The 22742-nt window shown below is 35.2% G+C and overlaps 1 protein-coding gene across 1 annotated transcript in view; it reads left to right on the top strand.

Moving 5' to 3' along the window:
• Suco (SUN domain containing ossification factor) overlaps positions 1–22742 on the top strand; it is a 90871-nt gene that overhangs the window by 3280 nt on the left and 64849 nt on the right. Inside the window, exons 2-3 of the mRNA XM_004626909.2 lie at positions 19515–19629; positions 21675–21785. Of these exons, the coding sequence (XP_004626966.1) occupies positions 19515–19629; positions 21675–21785 (226 nt within the window). The remainder of the gene's footprint in view (positions 1–19514; positions 19630–21674; positions 21786–22742) is intronic.

Raw genomic sequence — 22742 nt, 5'->3', positions numbered from 1 at the left:
CTCCCTCTTATAAGGACTCTTGTCGTTATCTGGTCCATCTAAACAGTCTAAATTTTTCTCCTCCGAAGACTTTATTTAAAGAAATCTGCAGTTTCTTTTGCCATGTTAAGTTCATGAACCAGAATGTAGTGTCTGACCATTATTCAGTTTATCTGGACTCTCAGTCCTAGGCAAACAGAAGGTTGATCGTGGTTCTCAATAGTATAGACTTGATCCATACCTGAATCATTTGATAGTCTGACTGTGACCCATTGTTATGCCTTATGTCTAGATGTCTTACCAAAGCCTCATGCAGTCATAGGTGGGACTTTTTCGGAGGTGGCTAAATATAATGTGTGATTAATTAATGGTGTAGGGTGGGGGAGATAGCTCAGTGGTCTAAGAGCCAGCCTGGCAAGAGCAAGGACCCAGGTTTAATCCCTGGTACCACATACTGTGCAAGTCCAAGCTGCATAGTGAGACCCTGAACCAAATAAAAAAAGAAATTCATGGTATAGAAGGATTAAGGCTGCTGGGATTAAGGGTTGATGATTACTAAATCAGTCCCGTTACGTTTGGCATTGTCGCAGTCTGGGTATCCTGGATAAGATAAAGGGTAGAAAGATGCTGTAAATGCTCCCCTTGTTGCTTTGTTGCCTTCTGCCATCCATGAACTGTTTCTCCTTTGTGAGGCATGTCTCCTGGGGCTAACCTACCTTGGAGCCAGTGGATGATGGACTGAAACCCCTACAAACTATAGCCAAATAAACCCTTTCTTTTTTAACTTTGAGTGTTGGGTATTTAATTTTAGCAATGAGAGAAAAGTAACTAAGACACCATAATTAGTGAATGCTAAGTATGTATCCTTATATTAATCTCAGTACCAATTTATTTTTAGATTAAACGAATCTACCCTAAAGGATCATCTTCAGAAAACTCATAATTGGATTAATGAATGGAAAGAGCCTCATTTAAACAATTCTCACACACTGGACAAGTATAATAGATATACTTACAGAGTACTTTAGGAACACTAACACAAGAATTTTTATTCTAGCTATGTTCTATCACAAATTGTATGCCCCAGGGCAAGTTATTTCTGTGACCCTTGGCTCCCATACATAGTTTTCAGAATGGATAATTTAAGATGTGAGAATTTTGCTTTACATGGAGGGAACATTCCTGTTATCATGTTGTCTGAAGTATAGAGTAGATGTGTGGAAAGATGGAAAGGGGAGTTAGAGCTAGGTTTTAAAGGATTTGATTATGCAGATGAACTCTGATTCTAATGTGGCAGAGAATGTGCAAGTGAAGTAGAGGTAATTTAATGTAGGAGATCAATAAAGTAAGTCACATTGATTCTTTAGGTAGATCACTATGGAAGATAAAATAGATTGGAAAATTTTGGAGGTAAGGGTGGTGGTTATGCAAGGGAAGATTTAACAAGTCTAAATTAAGGTGTTGACCTTAAAAGTATATCAGCCCAATTTTCAGTGACTGAAGGGGTTTATTTCTTGGTTTGTGATTCTATTTTTGCACACTTTAGTTTACTTTTTCTGAATGTTTCTTGTTGTTAACATGTGTGAATTGAAAAACTAGAACTGCTTTTTTTTTTTTAGATGATGAGTAGAAAAATGTAAAACTCCTGTCTTGTCATATGGAAAATTTTTTCTGCTGTTTTTTTTGTTCGTTCTTTTTTTTTTTTTTTTTTTTTTTTTTTTGTACTTTCCATTGCTCATTTCCATTTTTGGATCTGAATTTCATAGACTGATGCTGAGCTATATCTCTGACCCTCTGTCTCATTTTTTAAAGATTGAACTTCTTTCTGAATAAAAGCATATTCAAAATAATAAAATATACCCTTTTTAGTTCATCTCTTGCCTTTTTTGAAAATAGCCTGTTTTTTCTTTTCTTTTCTTTACTTTTTTTTGTTGGTGAACTTAATGTGGAAAACCTTAGGAAAAGTTTATCTTTGTGCAGAGATATATACTCCAAAGAAAGCATCTTGTATTTATAAGAGGTGTTGGATTATTTATAGTGTCAATTCCCTCAGACAAGTTAGATGAAGCCAGGTCACCTTACTAGGAAAAAGATTATGAAAGAAATGTGACATTTTTTTATATAAAATATAAGGATTTGTGTCTAGAAAACATGGCAAACAATTCTTTATATAATGTCTTTCAAATTATTTTTTAAAGAGCTGGATGTGTTCCATATTACCCCTTTTAGGTTATTACTTATTTGAATCTTCTGTGCGATGGAATGGGAACAAGTTGTAGAGTTGGCAGACATGTATTAGTACTTAAGTTACTTTTTTTTTTTTTTTTTTTTTTTGCGGAACCAGGGATTGAACTCAGGCCCTTGCGCTTGCCAGGGAAGCGCTTATTCCACTGAGCCATCTCCCCGGCCCCTTAAGTTACTTTTGATATTGTTTATTTCATGTTTTGTTGTTAACTCACTTTCACTTTTCAAATCTTTTTCAACTGAGAAGAAGTTGCTATTTGTAGCTTGTAATGAAAAGATAGAAACTTATAAAAATATGTGTTATATTCTCTCAAACTATTCAGGTAGAATCATTCCTATGTATGTTGTATTACTTAATAGTTTATATATAACTAGGAAGAAACAAAATACTATGTGAAAGTTAATTTTTCATGTGTATTATATTGTTCTTTAGTGCCAGTTGTATGTTACCTGTTATATTTTCCAGGTATGTTTTAAAGTAATTTCCAGAAGTAAAATGACACATGTCACAAGGGAATAGAAAATTGCTTTTGCATATTTGCAGTATAAGGATGTTAATGCCCAGGGGTATACTTGCTTGGTAAATGCAGATACATGTTGCTGAGAGAAGTATTTCTCTCCCCCCTCCCCCCACCTGTGGTGTTAGGGATTGATTCAGAGCTTTAAGGTTGAGTGATAAGTCCTGGCCCTTTTTTACCTTTTATTTTGTGCTAAGGTGTTGTTAAATTGGCCAGGGTGAGCTTGAATTTGGAATTTTCTTGTTTCAGCCTCTCAGAGTCCTGGAAGTACATGTTTGTGTCTCCATACTTACTGGCTTTCATTTCTTTTGGGCCTCCTGACTTAGTTCCTTTTCCCTCCATCAACTTTCCTCCCTTTTCTCCTTCCCTTCCTTGCTTCTTCCTTAAAGTTTTATTTTTATAATTGTGAGTTAAAGTGATTTTATATTTTATATAAAGGTGTCACCTAACTTTGTTAGAAAATATTATAGCCTTCATAGGTACCTTGTAGTCCATAGCTAATTTAGTATTGTTATATTATTTAATCTACAGGGAGAAAATATGTAAAGTGTTTAGAATGTTGCCTCTTTTTTTTTTTATGTATTTAATGCAAGGTCTACAGGGTCTCACTATACAGATTGAACTCATAGTGATCCTCCTGTTTTCAGCCTCCCAAGCACTGGGATTACAGGCGCGTGCCATTGTGCCCAGTTTCAATCACTGTCTCAGTGCTCCCTGGGGGCGAGGTTGGCATGGCATGCCAGGGATTGAACCCTGGTCCCTGCATCTGCTAAACAGGTGCTTTGATCTGCTGAGCTATCTGGATGGCCCCTGTTGCCTCTTTCTTATTATTCATTTACTCTGTGTACTTTAGTAGTTGTTGAGAAGAAGTCTTTTGTTCTCCCTGTCAGAGTTTAGAAATAAGAATTCATTGAATATAGTTCTTGGTGCCCATCAACCAGGGGATGGATTAAAAAGCAGGATCTTTTTATATAGTGGAGTACTGCTCAGCCATAAAGAAGGACAGACTGGAAACTTTTATAGGGGAATGGATGCACTTGAGTCCATACTCATGAGTAAAATAAATCAGACTCACATGTGTAAACATCTTGTCTCCCTAATGTGAGAAACTGAAAGAGTAAATATTATCAGTGTATATCAATTCTGAAAATAATGTCATTAGCCTTTCAAGATTGTTCTTCTTTTTCTTTTCAAAATTGTTTTGTTTTTAAGTCTTTTGGATTTTCATATCAATTTTAGAAAAGCCTACCAATGAAAAACAAAACTGGAATTTTCATTAGAATTAGATTATTAGTTAAGTTTTTGGAAAATTGTTAAGTATTTTGCCTTAAAATGTATTTCTTAAAATCAATTTTTCTTTAATTTTTTTTTAGTTTTCTGTATATAGGTCTTATAAATTTTGTGGTAATATTTATCACTATTTAATATTTTAATCTTGTAAATGATGTGCTTTGTTTTTGTTTGACACCATAAAGTGGAAGCATGGTTGCTTTTCAGTAAACATTTACATATAAATACACACACAGTGTATTTGGGACGATGAGGGATACAAAAGAAGCATTAGACTTGAGCTCTTGTTCAAATTGATGGTCAAGATGCAGATACTTTGTACTAGAATGGTGGAAAGTACATAAATGAAGCTAGGTTGTAGTCCTTTGCATTGATAGTGAATAGTTATTAAGCACATATTTCTATTTTGAGTGCTTTATATACATTTATTCATTTTATTCTTATTACATCTCTTTTGATACAGAGACTCAGTTTTAACGATGAAGAAGGGGAGGGATGTAGGTCTGCTAGTTTGCTCAAGTTCTCACAGCTGGTGAGGGATAGAAACAGAACCACAGGGCTCTTAACCTGTGAGCCTGTGTTCTCTCAGATGCCACATTGTGCTGCCTACAGGCCCAAAAGTGGCCTTGGGCAAGTGTCATCATCATCATCATTATAATCTTAGAGTCAGTTTTCTCATTTGAAGGTGGGATACCTGTATTGGCTTAAGAATTATTCATTAAACTTTTAAAATCCCCTTTCCTTGAAAATAAGATCTAGCCAGAAAATGATTGAAAGCTAGAAATCAAAAATACCAGCCCAAATCAGTTTATCCTTGCCCTGTTTGTCATCACCATTTTCTTGCTTGAAGACTACTCTGAAGGCAGGTAACGCAAGGATAGGCTGACTGTGGCTGGCATTTTTTATCACTAGGTTTCAAGGCTGATTATTTTTCAGCTAGCTCTTGTTTTCTGGGGGAAATAAGAAATACAGTCCTCCTCAGGTGGTCACCTAGGCTTGTATTCACCAGGCCCGCATTCTGGTAGGCTAAGGCAGAAGAATCCCAAATTCAGGCCTAGTTTGGGCAGTTTAGCAACTTAGAACAGCCCTGTCTCAAAATGAAAAAGGAACAAGGAATATAGCTCAAAAGGGCTGAGGATGTAGCTTAGCATGCAGGTTCTAGGTTCAATCCCCAATACAACAAAACAACACAACACCAACAATAAAACATGTTCCTAGGGTTTTTACTTTGGAAATTCTGTTTGTGGATTTTGCTTTTAGTTTCTAAGGTGTTTTTGGTGAATTTAGTAGTATTCCTGGATTTGGTGGCCTCAGACTTTTTCAATAGCTAACATTCTAAGAGATCTATTTAGGATACTTGTGAATAAAAGCTGAATTAAATAGAGTCTTTTTTAAAAAAAAAAAAAATTATTGAGAAACAAATAGCAATGAGAGTTCCAAAACAGGTTACTAACAGTTTCAATAATTAATACATTGCATATTGTTGTCTAAGTGGTTATTCATTGTACAAGACGCAGACATGATATCCTGTCCACAAACACTATTAGAACAAATCTCTACTCATTGAATTAAGAGAATGCAGCTGTATATCTATCCTATTTTGAACATACAGATACAAAATGGTCATTCATTTGTATTCCCCTTTTTTGTTTAGTTTTGTCAGAGAAGGATGTTCCATTGTCATTTAAATATTATAGGTGTGTGAATTCAGCAAAATATTCGAATATAGTCCAGTAGTCCATAATAGTAGTGGGTTTCCCGTAAGACTGGCAATGTCAGAAGTTGTTGACTTGAGCCTTTTACAGCTCAGCATATTAATATTTACTTTTTATACTTCATTTTTATACTTTTCTGCTGGATGGTTAAGACCAAGATAAAGCAAGACCTATATAACAAGAAATGTATCTTTTGTATCTGATAAGGTGAGTTAAATCCCTCCAGATTTATCCTGAAACTCTGTACCACAGTTTGTAGATCCTTTGTCAGTGTCAGACATGTGGATGAATCATGGCCATGGCTTGACCAGTTTGCTCTCTGTGAAAGCCTGAGACAATGTTTTCTCTCCATGTGACTCTCCTTAGGCACACTGTACATCATTGATCACTTTCCTCTGTGGACCCATAATCTTCTTGATCAGAAAATTTGAGACACAACTGAATTACATGATATTACAGTACTGGTTCTCCTATGTTGTGAGTCTTCACTGACCTTGAACTACTAGGGCCAAAATGTTGGCTGTCCTTGCAGCCCTTCTCTAATTTTTGGTCTGCAAATTTAGGTTGCTAATCCTTCAGAAGCTTATAAATAGTAGATTCTTAAAGGAGAAAATAAGTCTGTTTTTGCTTAGGAAAGTTTGATTTGGAGATATGGGAAATCATAAACTCCATTTCTGTGAGAGCAGGTATTTCATGTACTGAAATAAGATGAACTTGCTGCTTGTATGAATAATGGCTATTTCTCTATGTGCTTGTATGTCTGCCTACAGAGAGTAGATGGCACTTCATAGAAGCTTGAAAGGTGAAGCGATGTTGCACTTGATATCAGTGGGAGTGATAATAAGCAGACAAACCTAAGGAGAAAGTAAGAGATGTACTATAAGCTAAGTCAAAAAGATAGATGGTAAAGATTTTATGAGGGAGGTAATGTTTTGAGAATATTATTTTAATATCATTATGCTAGACATACTTTGGAAGAGGGAGATTTATAGGGATGAATACAGTTAGAGGAATAAAAAGCAGTTAGAGGAATTGAATTTTGTTATAACAAGTACATGACAGTGGGAATGAAGAAGAGGGTTCATGGAGCAGGTGCTTTGGTGAAAGATTGACAATTTGGCAATGTAGTACAATAAATACAGCATTGTTAGGGTTTTATACCCAGTTGTCCTCCCTACCCCAAAGCCTCAGTTGCTCAGAGGTATGGTTTTTGGTATGTGATTGAATCTTAGGGGCGTGATACTCAGCAGATTAGTCCACTGAGGAGTGTATAGGTAAGAGTGATGTTGGGAGGAGGAGCATTGTTGGAGGAAGCAGGTCACTTGGAAGTATGGCCTGCCAAGGTTTGTATCCCTCCCCCACCTCTCTTTTCACTCTTTGCTCCTTTACCTCCATGAGCTTTGCTCTCATGAAATGCCATCATGCCAAGCTTGGAACCAGTCAACTATGGACTGACCTCTACAAATTGATCCAGAGTATACCTTTCCTACTTTAAGTTATGAGTGTTGGGTATGGGATTACAGTGGCAAGAAAGACACCTAGAATTCAGAGGATCTGGGTTTTAGTTTTTTTTATAACTAGCTCTTGTCTAGTGTCTCCTTTCTGTCACCCATCTCATTGTCAAGGGGTATTTATTGAGACTTCTGTGTGCCATATCCTGTGCAGGATTCTGGTGGACAAAAGACAAAGCTGGTTTCTTGGAGCATGCTGAGGTTGAGATGATGAATTCTAGCACCTAAAATTCTAAGTATGTAAAATAAAATCAAAGTGAGAAGAAATATCAATGTATGTGTTTGCTGTTTAAACAACCATAAAGCATGGTATTATTCAAAAAGAAATGAAAGAGTAGACAAAGGATTTGAAAGCGAAAAGCTATTTAGTTGGAGACATGAGTACACTAAGAGGAGAGATTATATATATATACACACACTTAAAAATGCAGAGTTGGGTACAGATAAAATTTGGTCTGAAATTGTCCTTATAAAGGGCATCAGTTTTGAAGTACAATGTGTGGTTTTTGAAACAGCATTGAGCTTCTACATATAATTAGAGTAAAGGTGCCAAACAAAGTAAAGCCTTGAAAGGAAGGAGAAAACTGGACACAGAGATGGAAAGAGATGTAAGGAACTTATTTAGATAAAAATATAAACTGTCTTAGCTGAGACTAAAGAACTTGAAAAGTAAGGAAAAACACCTTGCTTTCAAAAAAGGAAAGTAATTGATAACTTCGAGATTGGAAACAGACTTTTAGAGGGCTGGTATGTGTGGATTCTCACGTATTTGTTTGGCAGTCAGAGAAAAGAATATTTTTTAAAAGTCAGTGGCTAGAGTAGCCTCATATTTGTGTGCCTCAATCCATTTCCCCCTAGTTTCCTTTATGTGCAGAACCACTGATGTACACTTCAACTCTTTTTGCTTTTTGAGGCAAGATCTCACTGAGTTGCCTGGGCTAACCTCATTACAACTGTGCCCCACAGTTCACCCCATTCCATACAGTGCCTTAAGATTTGTCTCATTAACACCCAAGTCTGATTATGTCAGTTTCTTGATAAACTTTTTCAAAGGTTCCTTTTATTTAACTTGAGGGATAAAAATTTAAACCCTGATGTGGAAGGCCTAAAATTCATCTTGAACCTACTTTTGCAGCTTTATTTTTCACCATTCCTTGTACAGGTTAACATGGCTAACCTGTAAACTATCTTTGTAGCTGTGAATTGAAAATTAAAGTGGTAGAAGTGTTGTGACTGGAGTTCTACAAAGTTTCTTAAAATACATCATTTCAAATAAGTTCAGTATATGGTTATTTCTTGTAGCTTTAAGGGCAAATTACATTAGCCAAATTTTTAGCGGTAGATTAAGATATAAAACAGCATATACATTGTTCAAGAAGTGCTTCCCTATGTGGAGTCATTGAAATGTAGACCAATTTAGGGATCAGTCTTCTAATAGAATAGTTCCATGTGGTATAGATAACTAGACTGCTGAGATTTTCTGATAGAGTAAAAACTGAAAGGAAAAAGAGGTGCAGTATGTTTTCTTCCTGTTAGCAGACAGATCAAGCAGAAGAGAAGCAACTTTAAAAGAGGCCCAAACAAATACTATATTAAGAACATCTTCATTTATTAAAAACATGCCTGAAAGAAAATCAGGTGCCTTACGCAAAACCACTGGAGGCATCGTCATCTTTGGGACTTGTCTCATTAGCAGTGTTTAACCAAAATGGCTTTCATAGTTTTCACCTGTTTCTCACATCCCTCAACACTTCATAGAATTACTGTAATTTTTCCCCCAACTTTCCAGTCAGCATTATTTAAAAACTCTTTAATTTTCACTGATACTGTAACCCACACTTTCCTATTTGAATGTCCAGCTGGTGCTTAGTCTGAACTTAGGTTTGAGAAACAGTTTTTCATTGCCCAGTTCATTTCTTTTACCAGAAGATCTTCTCTGATTACTGGACACTCACTTTTTCAAGCTCTCATCAAAAGCTGTTCCAGTCTGTAGTCAAAACCAATAAATCAGTGTGCTGAGAGCAGAGCAGTAAGTTTTATGTCCTGGAATTGCTGAGTCCTGTGTGAAAACCAGCAGTTAATTTTGGTTCCCAGTGTGTAGTAGGTGGTAAGATAGAGATATCTAGAGGGTTGTGAGGGTTAGGAGAAAGCAACAAACCTCCAATGTGTTTAAATCAGGAAGGTCTCCTAGACCTCAGCCAGTTTTTGCCCATAGAGAAAAGCAAAATGGTGAAGATTGGTCAGGTTTTAGATGGTAGGGAGAATAGAGACAGAACATTACTGGAAGAGGGAATAGCATGAGATAGAGACTTAGAAGTATGGGGAAGCAAGGTTATTGTTCAGGGAATAGCTACAGGTAGTTTTGCATCACTGAAGCATAAAGTAAGCAGGGAGTGGCAGGAAATACAAAGCTGAAAACTTAACACAATTTTAGAGATTTTTAAATATTTAGAGAGAAACTTGAGTTTAGTCATGTAGATAATGGAGTCTACAAGAGGCATTAAGCAAAAAAATATTAGTATTAGACTCTTGACAGTGGTGTGAAGGATTGATTTGCAGAGGTAGCAAGGTAGAAATTAGGGAGATCTGTTGCTGTAGGTGTTATGATTTGGGTATAGGTGTTTCCCCAAAGCCTCATGTAATCAAATGGGTGGCTTCTGGCATTTGTGATTATTGTGGGTGTGGATGCTGCACCTGCCTGTTGGCAGGTAATTTGCACTACAATGTGAGGAGGGGAGAGAGACTAGTTTGCTGCCTGAACTGCTGCCATTTCCTTTGCTCTCTTGCTGTTTTCCAATGCTTTGAAAGGTTGCTCTCTGTCATGTGTCACTCTGTCTTGGAGTCCTTGGAATCTGCCAAGTATGGACTGAAATCTCTGCAAACTGTGAGCTAAATAAACCTTTTCTTTCTTCATTTTGGGTGTTGAGTATTTTGTCCCACAACAAAAGAAGAATAACTGAGACAGTAGGTAAGAAAAGGTTTGAGTGAAGGCAGTCACAGTGGTGTTTAAGAAGTGCATTAAAGAAATTTGAAGTAAACTGGAATCAAAGAAGGGAAAATTAAGGAAAGGAGTAATCTCATGTTTTTCAGATTTCTAATTTGAAAATGAGTGGATAGTAGTACCACATGGTGGAATATTTAAATGTTTTTTATGTATTCTCAGTATTAATTCATAATTCATTGAAGTCTTTGAAAGAATAAAACAGGCAGGAGGAGATAATAAGGGGAAAAGATAAAATTTTTGATAATCATGAGTTAAAAACTATGAGAGTAGATGAAATTTCTCCTATAGATTTAAAGGCAAGACCCAGAACACCACCCTGAGGACATCAGAATTTACATAGTGAGCAGAAGCAGCAAATCAAGAGACCCAGAAAAGAGAGAAAGATATAAGCAGCAGAAGTGTGTAATTTGAGAAGCCAAAACTGTAGGAAAATCCAAAAAAGGGTAAGTTTTGCCATGCCATACCAGTTATAATGAGGATAACAACTAGATTTTAACAGGTTGAGCTCTAAACATACTGTGAAATTTGGTAAGTGAAAGTATGTTAAAACGACAGTATCCTAGACTGAGTATAATGCAGGGATTTATTTTATTTCATCATACTAACTCCACCTTACATTCTGTATTGAGGCATATTGGTTTTATTACTTGCCCAAGATCATATTACTAGTTGAAGGTCATACTCATAATAAATGGGGGACCTGAGATAAAAATTTGAGTTTTTGACTCTGAAGTCTGCCCTGAGCCGCCACCACACTGCCTTCCCATTATTACTCTCACTATTATAATAAAGTACTGCTTTGTGATAGTTCTTATATTTTTGTTTTACAATGCAACTGGCTTTGACTAGTATCAGCAGTGGATCAGTGTTATTTTCTCAACTGTGTTTTCATTTATCTGTTGACAAGAAATTGGTAAACATGAAATGTAGCAATAGAATATGCAATAGTCTGTGAAAAGATCATAGACTTTTTAGGGAAATCTAAGTGCACAGTTAAAAACTGAATGATTTAGGGCAAGTTTTTTAACTTCAAGCTTGTCCTATTTGTAAAAGTAATTTATGCTGCATTTTTGCCTTGGTTTCTTAGTTACTCTATTTTGTACTATTACTCTTCCTTTTTATCTTCAGACTCATTCTTTCTCATTTACACATTCAGCTTAGTGTGTAGTTCTTACATGATTTTTGGTCAGCCTTTTGTATGTTTATTTAGATACATACTTTCTTTCAAAATAGTATTGGTTTATGTTTTAAATTTTACATAAATATACAGAAGGTCCTTCCTTATCTTTAAGGGTAAGTTCTAAGATACCTGAAACTTCACATGGTACTGAGTGCAATAATTTAGTGCCTTGTATTATGCCTGTAGTTTTTAACAGTTTAAACAACAGCAAAACTAGCATGACATTTCATAATCCTTCGCAATTTCATAGTTAGGTTTGTTAATGCTGTAGATCTTAGAAACCTCAGCATAGAGTTTTTCTCTATCGTTACTGAGGACTTTCTTCACTTTAAAATAGCTTTTCTTTGGCATATCTGAATTGTCAGCATTACTACTGCTGTTGTACTGTGGGGCCATCATTAAGTAAAACAAGGGTTATTTGAATATTGACACTCAGAGCCTGTTATTGTGGCTTTGATAACTCAGAAGACTTAACAGCTGAGTAGAGTATATGGCATGGGTGTGCCACACAAAGGAATTTTCGTGTCCGTCTAGGACAGAGAAGAGAGAGCATTTGATTTCATTGTACTAGTCAGAATGATGTCCGATTTTAAATTTGTTTATTTCTCCCACCCAACTACTAACCAGGCCCGATCCTGCTTAGCTTCCGAGATCAGATGAGATTGGTTGTGTCCAGGGTGGTATGGCCATAGACTTTTGTTTATTTCTGGAATGGTCCATTTAATATTTTCAGGCCCATGGTTGACATTGGTTGCTGAACCTGTGGAAAACAAAACCATGTGTTAAGTGGAGACTGTTACAAAAGTATCATTTTTACTTTAGCTTGTAAGTAGTTATCAAAGTGAGTTTTAAGTGGCTAATGAGGTTTCAGATGCCTTGAGAAAGGGCTGACATTCATTCATGTCATTGCCTTTGTTTTTAGGCTACCTTTAAAGAAGGGACTTCATGCTGGTTTCAGTGGAGAGTATTTTAATGCCAGTGTGCAGTTGGGAGTATTCTGTTCCAGTTGCCTGCCTTTTGTTACCCTTGTACAGTGATCATGAACATATATATGTATGTGTGTGTGTATATGTATATATATATAATCTATATAGATATATTTATTTATTTATTTGGCACAAGGTCTCACTATGCAACTTGGACTTGTAGTGATCCTTCTGCCTCCCCAGTGCTGGGGTCACAGATGTACGTCACCATGTGTGGTTCTGGTACAGGTTCAGCATGTGCTACCGGGAACAAACCTGGGTTATTGTGCTTGCCAGGCAGGCACTTGGACTGCCGAGCTAACTCCCCAGCCCCAGTGGTGAGCCTTCTAGAACTTTCAGTGATAACAGCCTGCTGTGGCAAGAGTTCAGTGCGTTTGCCACCACTGCCCTAGTATCATAGCCGGTCATTTTGATATTTTCTTCAAAGACCTAATTTTTTCTCTAATTTTTTTCTATTTCTGTTCTTTATTGTTATCTGTACTATATATATCTTTACTTGTTTCCTTGGACTTACACCATGTCTTTTATCTTTTAGAGTTGGAAGATTGCCTTTTTTGCTTTTAATATTTGTTCCTAACATGTTTAAAGGCATAGTCTCATCAGCATCCCACCAATTTTGACCTGTAGTCTTCACTTTAGTATTTCATTTAGCAGATTTGTTTTACTACATATTTCTTGCTTCAGATGTTCTTAGCTTTTTTTTTTTTTTTTTTTTTTTGTCATCATTTAAAATTGTCTTGCATTATAATTGAAGAATATACTCTGGTTGAATCTGATTTATTTCTGGCTTTCATTTCTGGTCAGTGTTGGGGAACTATTCCATGTGTGCTTTAAAAGAATATTTAATTTCTATTTGATACAAAATTCCATCTATTTGAGCAAGCTTTTTCTGTACTATAAATCTCATGTTTCCAAGTGTGTTTTGTCCATTTAATGTTACTTTCTGAGAAGTAATTCAAAGTAGGCAAATACAATGTCTGATTATTGTTATTTCTACCTGTAGCTTTCTTAGTGTTTGGAGTATGTGTTTTATATATAGTATAAGATGCATTTTTTTATAATCATTACATCTTTTCCAGTTTTTTTGTCCACTTTTCTGCAGTTATTATATTTGACACATTTGTATACTAGTATATTTTTAATTGCATATTAATGTCTTTCTGGAGATTATTATTGCCTTATGCTAAGTTTATTCAATAAGATTGTAAAAATTATTAAAGCTAGTTAAATTTTTCAGTTGTAGGTACACCTAAAGGTATCATTATAAGCCATGAGATAACATTTTTAAAAGATCTTTCTTAAGTCACTTCCTTTTTTTTTTTTTTCTTTGCTGGCTCAGGTCTGGTATGGCATGGGGAGCTGGGAATCGAACTGTGGTCCACCGTGCCTGACTGGGTTTGCCCATGCATGTGCTTAAACAACTGAGCTAACTGGCAAGCCCCCATCACTTCCATATTAAACAATGCTTTTTGCCTCTGCTTTCTTCATGAAATTTCTTGGAAAAAGTTGAATCTATAATATGCCTCCCCACCCCAAGGAATTGAACTCAGGTTATCCCTGGCTTTGAACTTGCAGTCTTTCTGCCTCAGTTTTCTAGAGTGCTGGGATTATAAACTTGTGCCATCATGTCCAACTGGATGAGGCTTTTTTTTTTTTTTTAATTATGAAGCTATTTTTAATACTTTGGGATTTGCCCTACAGGAATTTAAAAAACAAAAACAAAACAAAACAACAACAAAAAACTAGGAAGGAGTGGCCTAGGGGAAAGAGGCTGCCTGAGGGGAAGGAAGCACAAAAGGGACTCACTGCAGATTCAGGGCAAAGGTAATACCATCTGTTATTGCTGGGACCTGTGTGCATTACAGGAGAAATCATAAACATGGAGGGACAAAGCCATAAAGCTAGTTGGGCTTCATCTTCTGGCCTTTTTCTACTTCTACTTGATTTCTTGAGTCCCTGTGCTGCTGGGGGCAGCAGAAAAGCCTTATTTGAGTTGCTCTGCTTTTTCATATTATGCATGCTGGCTATTGGGTGTCATGGCAATAGCAGTGGCTCTGTCCTGCTTCGATTGTATTTATTTTTAAAATTCACTTTTGTTTTCAATAATTTATAATTTGCAAAGATAGTAAAGACAGTTTCATATGCCCTTCACCCACATTTCTTGTCAGGTGGACATTTCACATATGCATGGTACGTTTGCCAAAACCGGGAAATTAACATTAGTTTAAAGCATGACTATCCTTTGGTATTGTCTACAGTATAACTCAGGGATGGCAAACCTATGGGACGTATACTACAGTGGACTCTGTATCATTGAAAACTCTGAAAGTTCACCTTTATTGCACATGAAACTCCACCTAGCAATATTTGGTGGTTATGATCTTAAAAGCTTTCCCTCATGTCTTACAGAGCTGGGATTGAATCCAGTGGGTGGAATATTTTAAGCTAAGACATCCTATAGTTTCACTTATAAAAGCTAAATAAAAGTGAACACATATTTGAATGCAGTTGTTTCTTCAAGGCATATATCCTACCTACCCAATTGGTTTAAATTCCTCAGTATAATTCTGTTGATGTTAAGACCAGAATTCAACATTTAATGTGATCTAATAAATTGACCTAGACACAGTGTTCAAATAGGTAGAAGTTCCCAAAATGAATTTTAAACTAACCATTTGTTGAGTGTTGTAGAAGTTTTGGAGAGATAAAACCAGAGCATAATATATTCATATGTAGGTGAGAACATGAATGCTTCAGGAATAGTTCAGAAGTAAAATTTAACTTATAACACATTAGATAATGGAATTTTTTTAGTGCTAAATAGATTGAGCTGCAAGCCATGAAAATATATGGAGAAATTTAAACACATATTACTAAGTGAAATTGTACTGTGTTATTCCAAATTTGTAGCATTCTAGGAGGGGTAAAACCATGGAAACAATAAAAAAGGTCAGTGGTTTCCTGCAATTAGGTGGAGAAAAGAGATGTATAGGTTGAATATGGAGGATTTTTAAGGCAGTATATGATATGGTGTACTACTGGTATGGCATGTATCTAGATGTCCCCCTAAAGCCTTATCTGGTCATAGGTGGAGCTTTTTTGGAGATGCTGGATCTAATTATGTGCTGTTGGAATTAAGGATTTGATGCTTAGATTGATTCTTGATGCATTGCTAGGATTAGGGCTGCCCTAGGTGTGAGTGCTACATGACCAAAGGATAAGTAGTCTGGATAAGATATGAGGGACAGAAGGATTGTCATTGCTGCTCCCTTGTTGTTTACTGCCTTCTGCTTCTGCTCTGCAATGCCAGCCTGCCTTGGAGCCAGCCCACTTTGTGAACTATGAGCCAAATAAGCCTTTGAGACATAAGACTAATTTTATCATCAAGGTGCATATAGATCTACATTTATGTTTTAGACTATTTCTGTTGATGAATTACTAATTTTAATGGGTTTTATTAAACAGTATTCAGTTTTAAATATTTATTGAATATTTATAAAAAAGCGTCAAAATTTTTGACAACTGGTTTCTGGTGTATTAAATCTAAAAAAGAACACCAATAAATTCTCGTATGAGCTACCATGAAAACACCAGTAGTACTCTACAAAAAAAAGTCTTTACTTCAGTTATCATAGCTAAGGTAGTCTATACACGTGAGAACAGTACCTTCCATCTACATGCAGCACTTACATTGACAACACAGCTTGCTTTCCTGACCTTTATGTAGGACATACTTGACATCTCAGTGGTCTTGCTGTTTTATCAGGAGGTTCTTGTTGTATTATACAGTGTGTAGTTAACAGGAAGATAAAATATCAAAATAATTAAATTCTTATGTGTTGCACATTTAGAGTAGACATCAATATTTTCATGTCAGCTGTGTATTTCCTTAGAAAACCTAAAAGATAACAGCGGAAATAAATTCCTGTATTACTTACAATGACAATATGAACAAAACTAGCACAAAAGGCAGCATTGCTTCAATTGTCACATACCAGTCTTCACACATGACAACTGCGTTTGCCATGCACACATCTCATCCTGATAGCATGTATGCTTAGCTTTCCTTTCCCACGTGTTAGTCTTGTCATTGGCCTTCTCTTTGTCAGGAGCTTCCTACTATGTTATACACATGCATTTAGTGTGAAAATAAGATGTCAGTAAAATATCAAATGTGCAATGAGTACTTAGAATAGGCATCAACATTTTCACATCAGCTGCTTACTTGCTTACAAAACCTAAAAGATAACAAAAAATAAAAGCCTATGTGGACTGCAGTGTAAATACAAACAAAAGTGTATCACAGAAATAAGCTTCGCTTCAATGTCACATTCAAGGCAGTCTTCACACTTGACAACTGCATGCTCCACATACAAGTGTTGCTTATTTTCCTGTTGTCATAGTACGTCTTTGTGATGCTGTGCTTACCCTTTCACCAGTCAACTGCTTCACAGTTCTCTGGGCAGAAACATTTAGTTTTTCTCTGCTGTAAATGATCTCTTATGAGCTCCAATACAGTCCTCTTAGGAATTTCTCAAAATGTTTTGCATTTGTTAATTTCTTTGTAAACGATCAAGCTATTTATGTTATACATGTTTGGGATCAAGTAAAGCACAATCATTGGTCAGTGCTTTATGTTTCAAGTGTTGTCATGGTTGCTACATCATCATTATGTACTCCACCTTTGGTCTTGTAGAAAGTTTGCATCTCAGGCTGCTTTTTCTTTTTAGTATTTAGTACACAGTCTACAGGGTCTCACTCCATAGATTGGACTCCTAGTGATTCTTCTGTTTTCAGCCTCCCAAGTGCTGGGATTAGCGTCACCACACCCAGTCTCAATCACTATCTCAGTGTGCCCCAGGGGTGGGGCCGGCACAGCACACTGGGGATTGAATCCTAGCCACTGCTGTCTGCCTAAGCAGGTGCTTTTTTAGTTTGCTGAGCTATGTGGCTGGCCCTTCAGGCTTCTGTTTTGTTAAGATGTCCCTATTAGTATTTTCATCGTGGTACAATGTCGACATCAGCGGTACCAGTTTGCTTTTCTTTACTGTATAGGAGGCTACCTTTATATTGTTCTGAAATTCAAAGATTAATCTATACAATTGTAGTATTTTGAAATTGCTACGTTTCATTTGCAGTTTCTGCTTTGCTCCTGTGTACAGTTCCTGTGCTGATCAATTTGTGCTCTGTTAGCAAACATAACATCATTGGAAAAGCGGTAAACAATTGTCAAATGTCACATTCTGATTAGTTTGTGAAATGGGAGCAACAAGTCTGCTAACAACATAATTTTGGGGAAAAAAACCAACATAATTTGGTTTATTACTATTACAAGTAAGGACCTGATGACTGAGTTCTAGGGTGAATGTCTAAACTGAAAGCCATGAGCTACAAGGGATTTTTTTTTTTTTTTTTTAATGGAACCCGGGATTGAACTCAGGCCCTTGACAGGGAAGTGCTTATTTCCATAAGTCTTTACATTCCCATGTTTGCAATAAGAAATCTCTGCTAAGTACAAGAGACTTAGGAGTGCTTTCATTTCAGCTTGTGAGGTGTGATTATAAATACATTTTTTACTAAGGCTGTTGGCACATATATTTTACTTGGATTTCAGCCTTGTGTATTTCACAGCATTTTGTAGCAATTTGTTTGTTACAGTTCCAACATTGAATGACAGTGCTCCATTTTGTCCAACTTGCTTTGTTTGCTTACTTTTCTATTTAATTATAATTATTTTGTCCATTATATTGTGCTCCAGACTTTCAAATACTCGTCAGGTATGCTGTCAGTTTCATCCTTTGATTCTTGTGGAGTTCTAGTTCTGTTACTTTCCCAGCTAGTATTGTCTCCCCTTTTTCCTTGTTTTATAGCTATCAACCTGCGATTTCTCTTTCTAGACACCCTACTCTTTGCCTCTTCTCTTTCTCAGTACCAAATTGCTGTGGTCATTGTAATTTCATATGGGTCTAATTTCCTCATACCAGAATCTAATCATTTCTAGCTTACTTTTTACATAAAAGTTTCCCTTTTTACTTATTAACTGTGTGGGTTTCAAATCTGTCCTATATATTATTTTGAATTATGTGAAATTGACATTTATTCTAGTAAAATGGATAATTTATAAAGTTTTTAGTAAACTTATTACTGTGTTATAATTTTATACTTAGGAATATATTTTTATATCTAGAAGTTTTTAAAATGTTGATTATTTTGAATTTTACATTTATATAAACATCTGAAATTAACATGGGTAATCTTGCAAATCATAATTTACAGTCTATTTAAATTTTTAAAAAATCGTATATTATTAATGGTAGTCATAATGGACCTACATAGGTGTATGTTTAGCTTTCTTCACTAAATATATTAGCTTTTAGTATTGTCTATTATTTTCATGTTAAATACTTATTTTACTATTAAGAGCCTTGGTAGATATGTAAGTTCATCAGATGTCTTTCAGTGGATATCATATTTAGCAAACCAATTATTTTATTATGTCAAACCAATTTTGAATATCAGAGGTAAACTACTTAAAACAGTGATGTAATCTTCCTTTGGTTTATTCTCGAAGTCTTCTTTTTAAAAAAAAACTTTGCAACTTACTCCTTTGTGCTGATAATCTGTAATACTCATTTGTGTATAATATTTCTGTTAATTTTTTATATCACTTTTCTATGTAAAAATAATTTGAGAGCATCTGTACTTTGGAGCAGTTAAACTTTTAGAGTTACCTGTTCTTAAATATTTGGGAGAACTTATAGTCTCATTGGCATCTGGTACTTCTGTTTAGGTTAGGTTAGCTCCTTGACAGCATTTCTGTTCCTCTTTTGAATGTACTTATCAAATACTGCTTCTGTGAAATCTTTTGTTGTACCCTCATACAATTCCTAATGTGTCGTACTTTGCATGCTATTATGTTTTTCCTAGGGCTAAACATTTTTATGTTACTTACTTGTTAAAGATACTAGGGTAGGAGTTTGTCTTTATTGCTTCAAATTCTAGCCCATGTAGGGACTGTGATGACTTAACTATATTTTTCTTCTTTTTCTTTTTTTGGTGGTTCTTGCTGGTGGTGGATATATTACAGGCTTCCTAGTTGGCATGTGTGTTGTAAAGAGAGTTCTTCAGCTTCTGCAACATCATATTACTCTCAAAAAGACAATTGTGCACTAGAAAATGAAGATCTACAATTACAGAAAAAGGTACCTTAAATAGAATTACAATTTATCTAACATTATTTTGCATGTCAGTTTTCTTTAAAAATATTATGACACAATTTTTGATGGAGTTTTATATTTTCCTTAGTATACTCAGGGAATGTAGGAGTCAGGAGTTATTTAAGTAATTGTGAAATGAAGGTAACTCAGATACTGTATGATGTTTATTATTATTGCTTGTATTTGAGATTTCATTAACTTAGTTTCAGTTCTACTAAGGTGAAAAAATAGTGCATGTTCAGAGAACTGGACATGCATTCTCTCTTGTTCTTTTTTTTTTTTTTTTTTTTTTTTGGTCTTAGTACTGGGGATTGAACCCAGGGCCTTCACACTGAACTATATCCCCACTCTTTTTTTCATTTTTATTTTGAGAAAATGTCTCACTAAGTTGCTCAGATTGGGCTTGAGTTTGTGATCTTCTTCCCTTAGTCTTCCACAGTGCTGGGATTCTGGGCATGTACCACCATTCACACACAGCTAGTGCTCTCTTTTTAATGCTGTTCACACTTAAAGGGTTTCTAAAGAAACTCCAATCTTATAAATAAGAAACTATTAGAAATTGAGTATTATAGGGAGAATTTATAGTTGGTAGCTTTCTGGTTTCGTGTAATAGTAGATGCAGTGAATAGCGAGGATCCAAAAAATGTGATGTTGTCTAAACATGTATTATCTTATTTTAAATAACAAAAGTGAATTTTAATTAGATTTGGCTTTTGCCTCCAACTTCAGTGTATTTATTTTAAATTATGGAAGTAATGTATACTAACTGCAAAATACTTACGCTGATAAACCATTTCCCTCCCTAAAGAAACTATAATTTACTACTTATAAAAATATTCAGATCTTTTCCTAGGGCTATAGATATACAAACTAATATTTCTGTTAAAAGATCATAGAAATGTTGTACAAGTTTACTTCTACCTTCTCCGACATGTCTCACATGTTGCTACGTTCTTCTGAATGACTGCATTTTCACACATTAATTGTATTCTTCTTGTTGAACTTATACATTGTTTCCCAGACACGTATGTGTGTACATGGGCACACAATATGATCAGTGCACATATTTACAACACATTTACATGTTTGGATTTTTTGTTTCTAGCATGATACTTGGAAGATATTTGATTTTTGAGTTATGTAGAATATATCTCTGGAATAGAACATTTAAAATTTTGAAGATTTGCTAGATATTTCTCTTCCAAAAGCCATAATTTTGTTTTCTCCCACAGTCTATGATGTTTAAATCTAATACCTTCTTTGATGAGATATTTGGAGACCAAATAAGCAAAGTACTAGGGGAAACATTCTTTCAGTAAACATTCAGATACCTGGGATATGCTGGAAAGTTTCAGATAAAATGAACATGGGCTTTGTTTTTATTAAATTTATATTTTGAGAAGGTGCTTTAAAGACGCAAAGGCATTAGAAATCCTGACTTGAATATGAATAAGTATTAGAAAAGATGAGAAACTAAATGCTGTATGTATATTCATTTGTCAAATGTTGAAGGCATGTAGAATACTGTGATAAATATTAATAGTATTAAAATGTGTATTCAGTAGTCAAATGAATTTCTTCAGGTCACATACTATACATTTAAAGTGTATTGGAGGACTGGGGAGATAGCTCTGCAGTCTAATAAGTGCCTGCCTGGCAAGCTCAAGGTCCCAAATTTGATCTCCAGTACAACATGCCATACCAGCCCCAGAACCCTGTGCGCGCTCTGCCTGCCCCAAAACTAGGCATGGGGGAGCATGCCTATAATCCCAGTGCTGGGGAAGCTGAGACAGAAGGATCAGTATGAGTCTGGACTGTGTAGTGAGACCTTGTATCAAACAAACAAATAAATAAATAGTATTGGGAAGGAAGAGAATGCAAGATAGACAATCAGCATGTAAACCATAGTTACAGTTAAATGTGTACACATATTTCTTGGTTTTACAGTGTAGAAAGAGATGGTTTTTATTGTTGTTAGAGAATTCTTTTGAAATAATTGTATCAGTCTTTTTTTCCTTATTGACTTTTAGGATGAAAGAAAGATACCTGTAAATGATGAATTATCAGGAAAATCAAGTTTAGATATACCAATTTCTCCAGAAGAAAATGAAGTAAAAGATGAGCATATTGTGGATGTACAAGTAAGCTATATTGTGTTTTTAGTAATATACTTCATCAGACTCCTTCATGAGATAACATACCTGTTTGGCTTCCATATTGTATATTATTATTTTTTATTTTTGAATTATTGTGCAGTGGGACTTAACATTACTTATCTGTTTATAGTACTGAGTTTTAGAGTTATTTATTTATTTATTTATTTTTGGTGGAACCGGGGATTGAACTCAGACCCTTGCGCTTGCCAGGGAAGTGCTTACTCCACTGAGCCATCTCCCCGGCCCTAGAGTTATATATTTATAATAAATGTGGCTATTCTTTGAAGTGAAAATATGGGTTAACTTATTTCTTCCTTTGTTTCATTTTGATTCATATGTCTTATTTTGTATTCTCAGATAGTAAATTTTTTCTAACCTGTGTACAACAAATGCAAGTATTTTATGCAGAGAACAGTATTTTTTATGTGTCTTCACATATGTGAAATATAAATTAATAGAACATTTTTATATTTTATGCACCAATCTTTATGAGAAATATTAAAAACTAGAATAAATACACTGTAGACTTATTGAATGTTGAAACATGTGGAAACAATTTAATATCAACAGTGGCAGGGGCCGGGGAGATGGCCCAGTAGAATAAGTGCTTGCCTGGCAAATGCAAGGGCCTGAGTTCAATCCCCAGTTCCACAAAAAACAAAAACAAAAACAAAAAAAACAACAACAAAACAAAAAACAGTGGCTGTAGGAACTGTGAATATGTCATGAGGCAGAAGCACTAAGGAAAAACTTAATATCTCAGATATTAGGAAAAAATACTAAACTCAGAATGAGAGAAAAATACGTTATGTTGTTAATAAAGACAGGTTTTTTTTAATATACATATATATATATAAACTCCAGAAGAATATATATTCATATATATATATATAAAGTTTATATATATATATATATATATATATAAACTTTATATATATATGT

Source organism: Octodon degus, unplaced genomic scaffold (genome assembly GCF_000260255.1).
Source record: "Octodon degus isolate 3935 unplaced genomic scaffold, OctDeg1.0 scaffold00017, whole genome shotgun sequence".
Classification (NCBI taxonomy): Eukaryota; Metazoa; Chordata; class Mammalia; order Rodentia; family Octodontidae; genus Octodon; species Octodon degus.
Note: the sequence above shows the minus strand (reverse complement) of the source record. Positions and strands in the feature narration are given on the sequence as shown.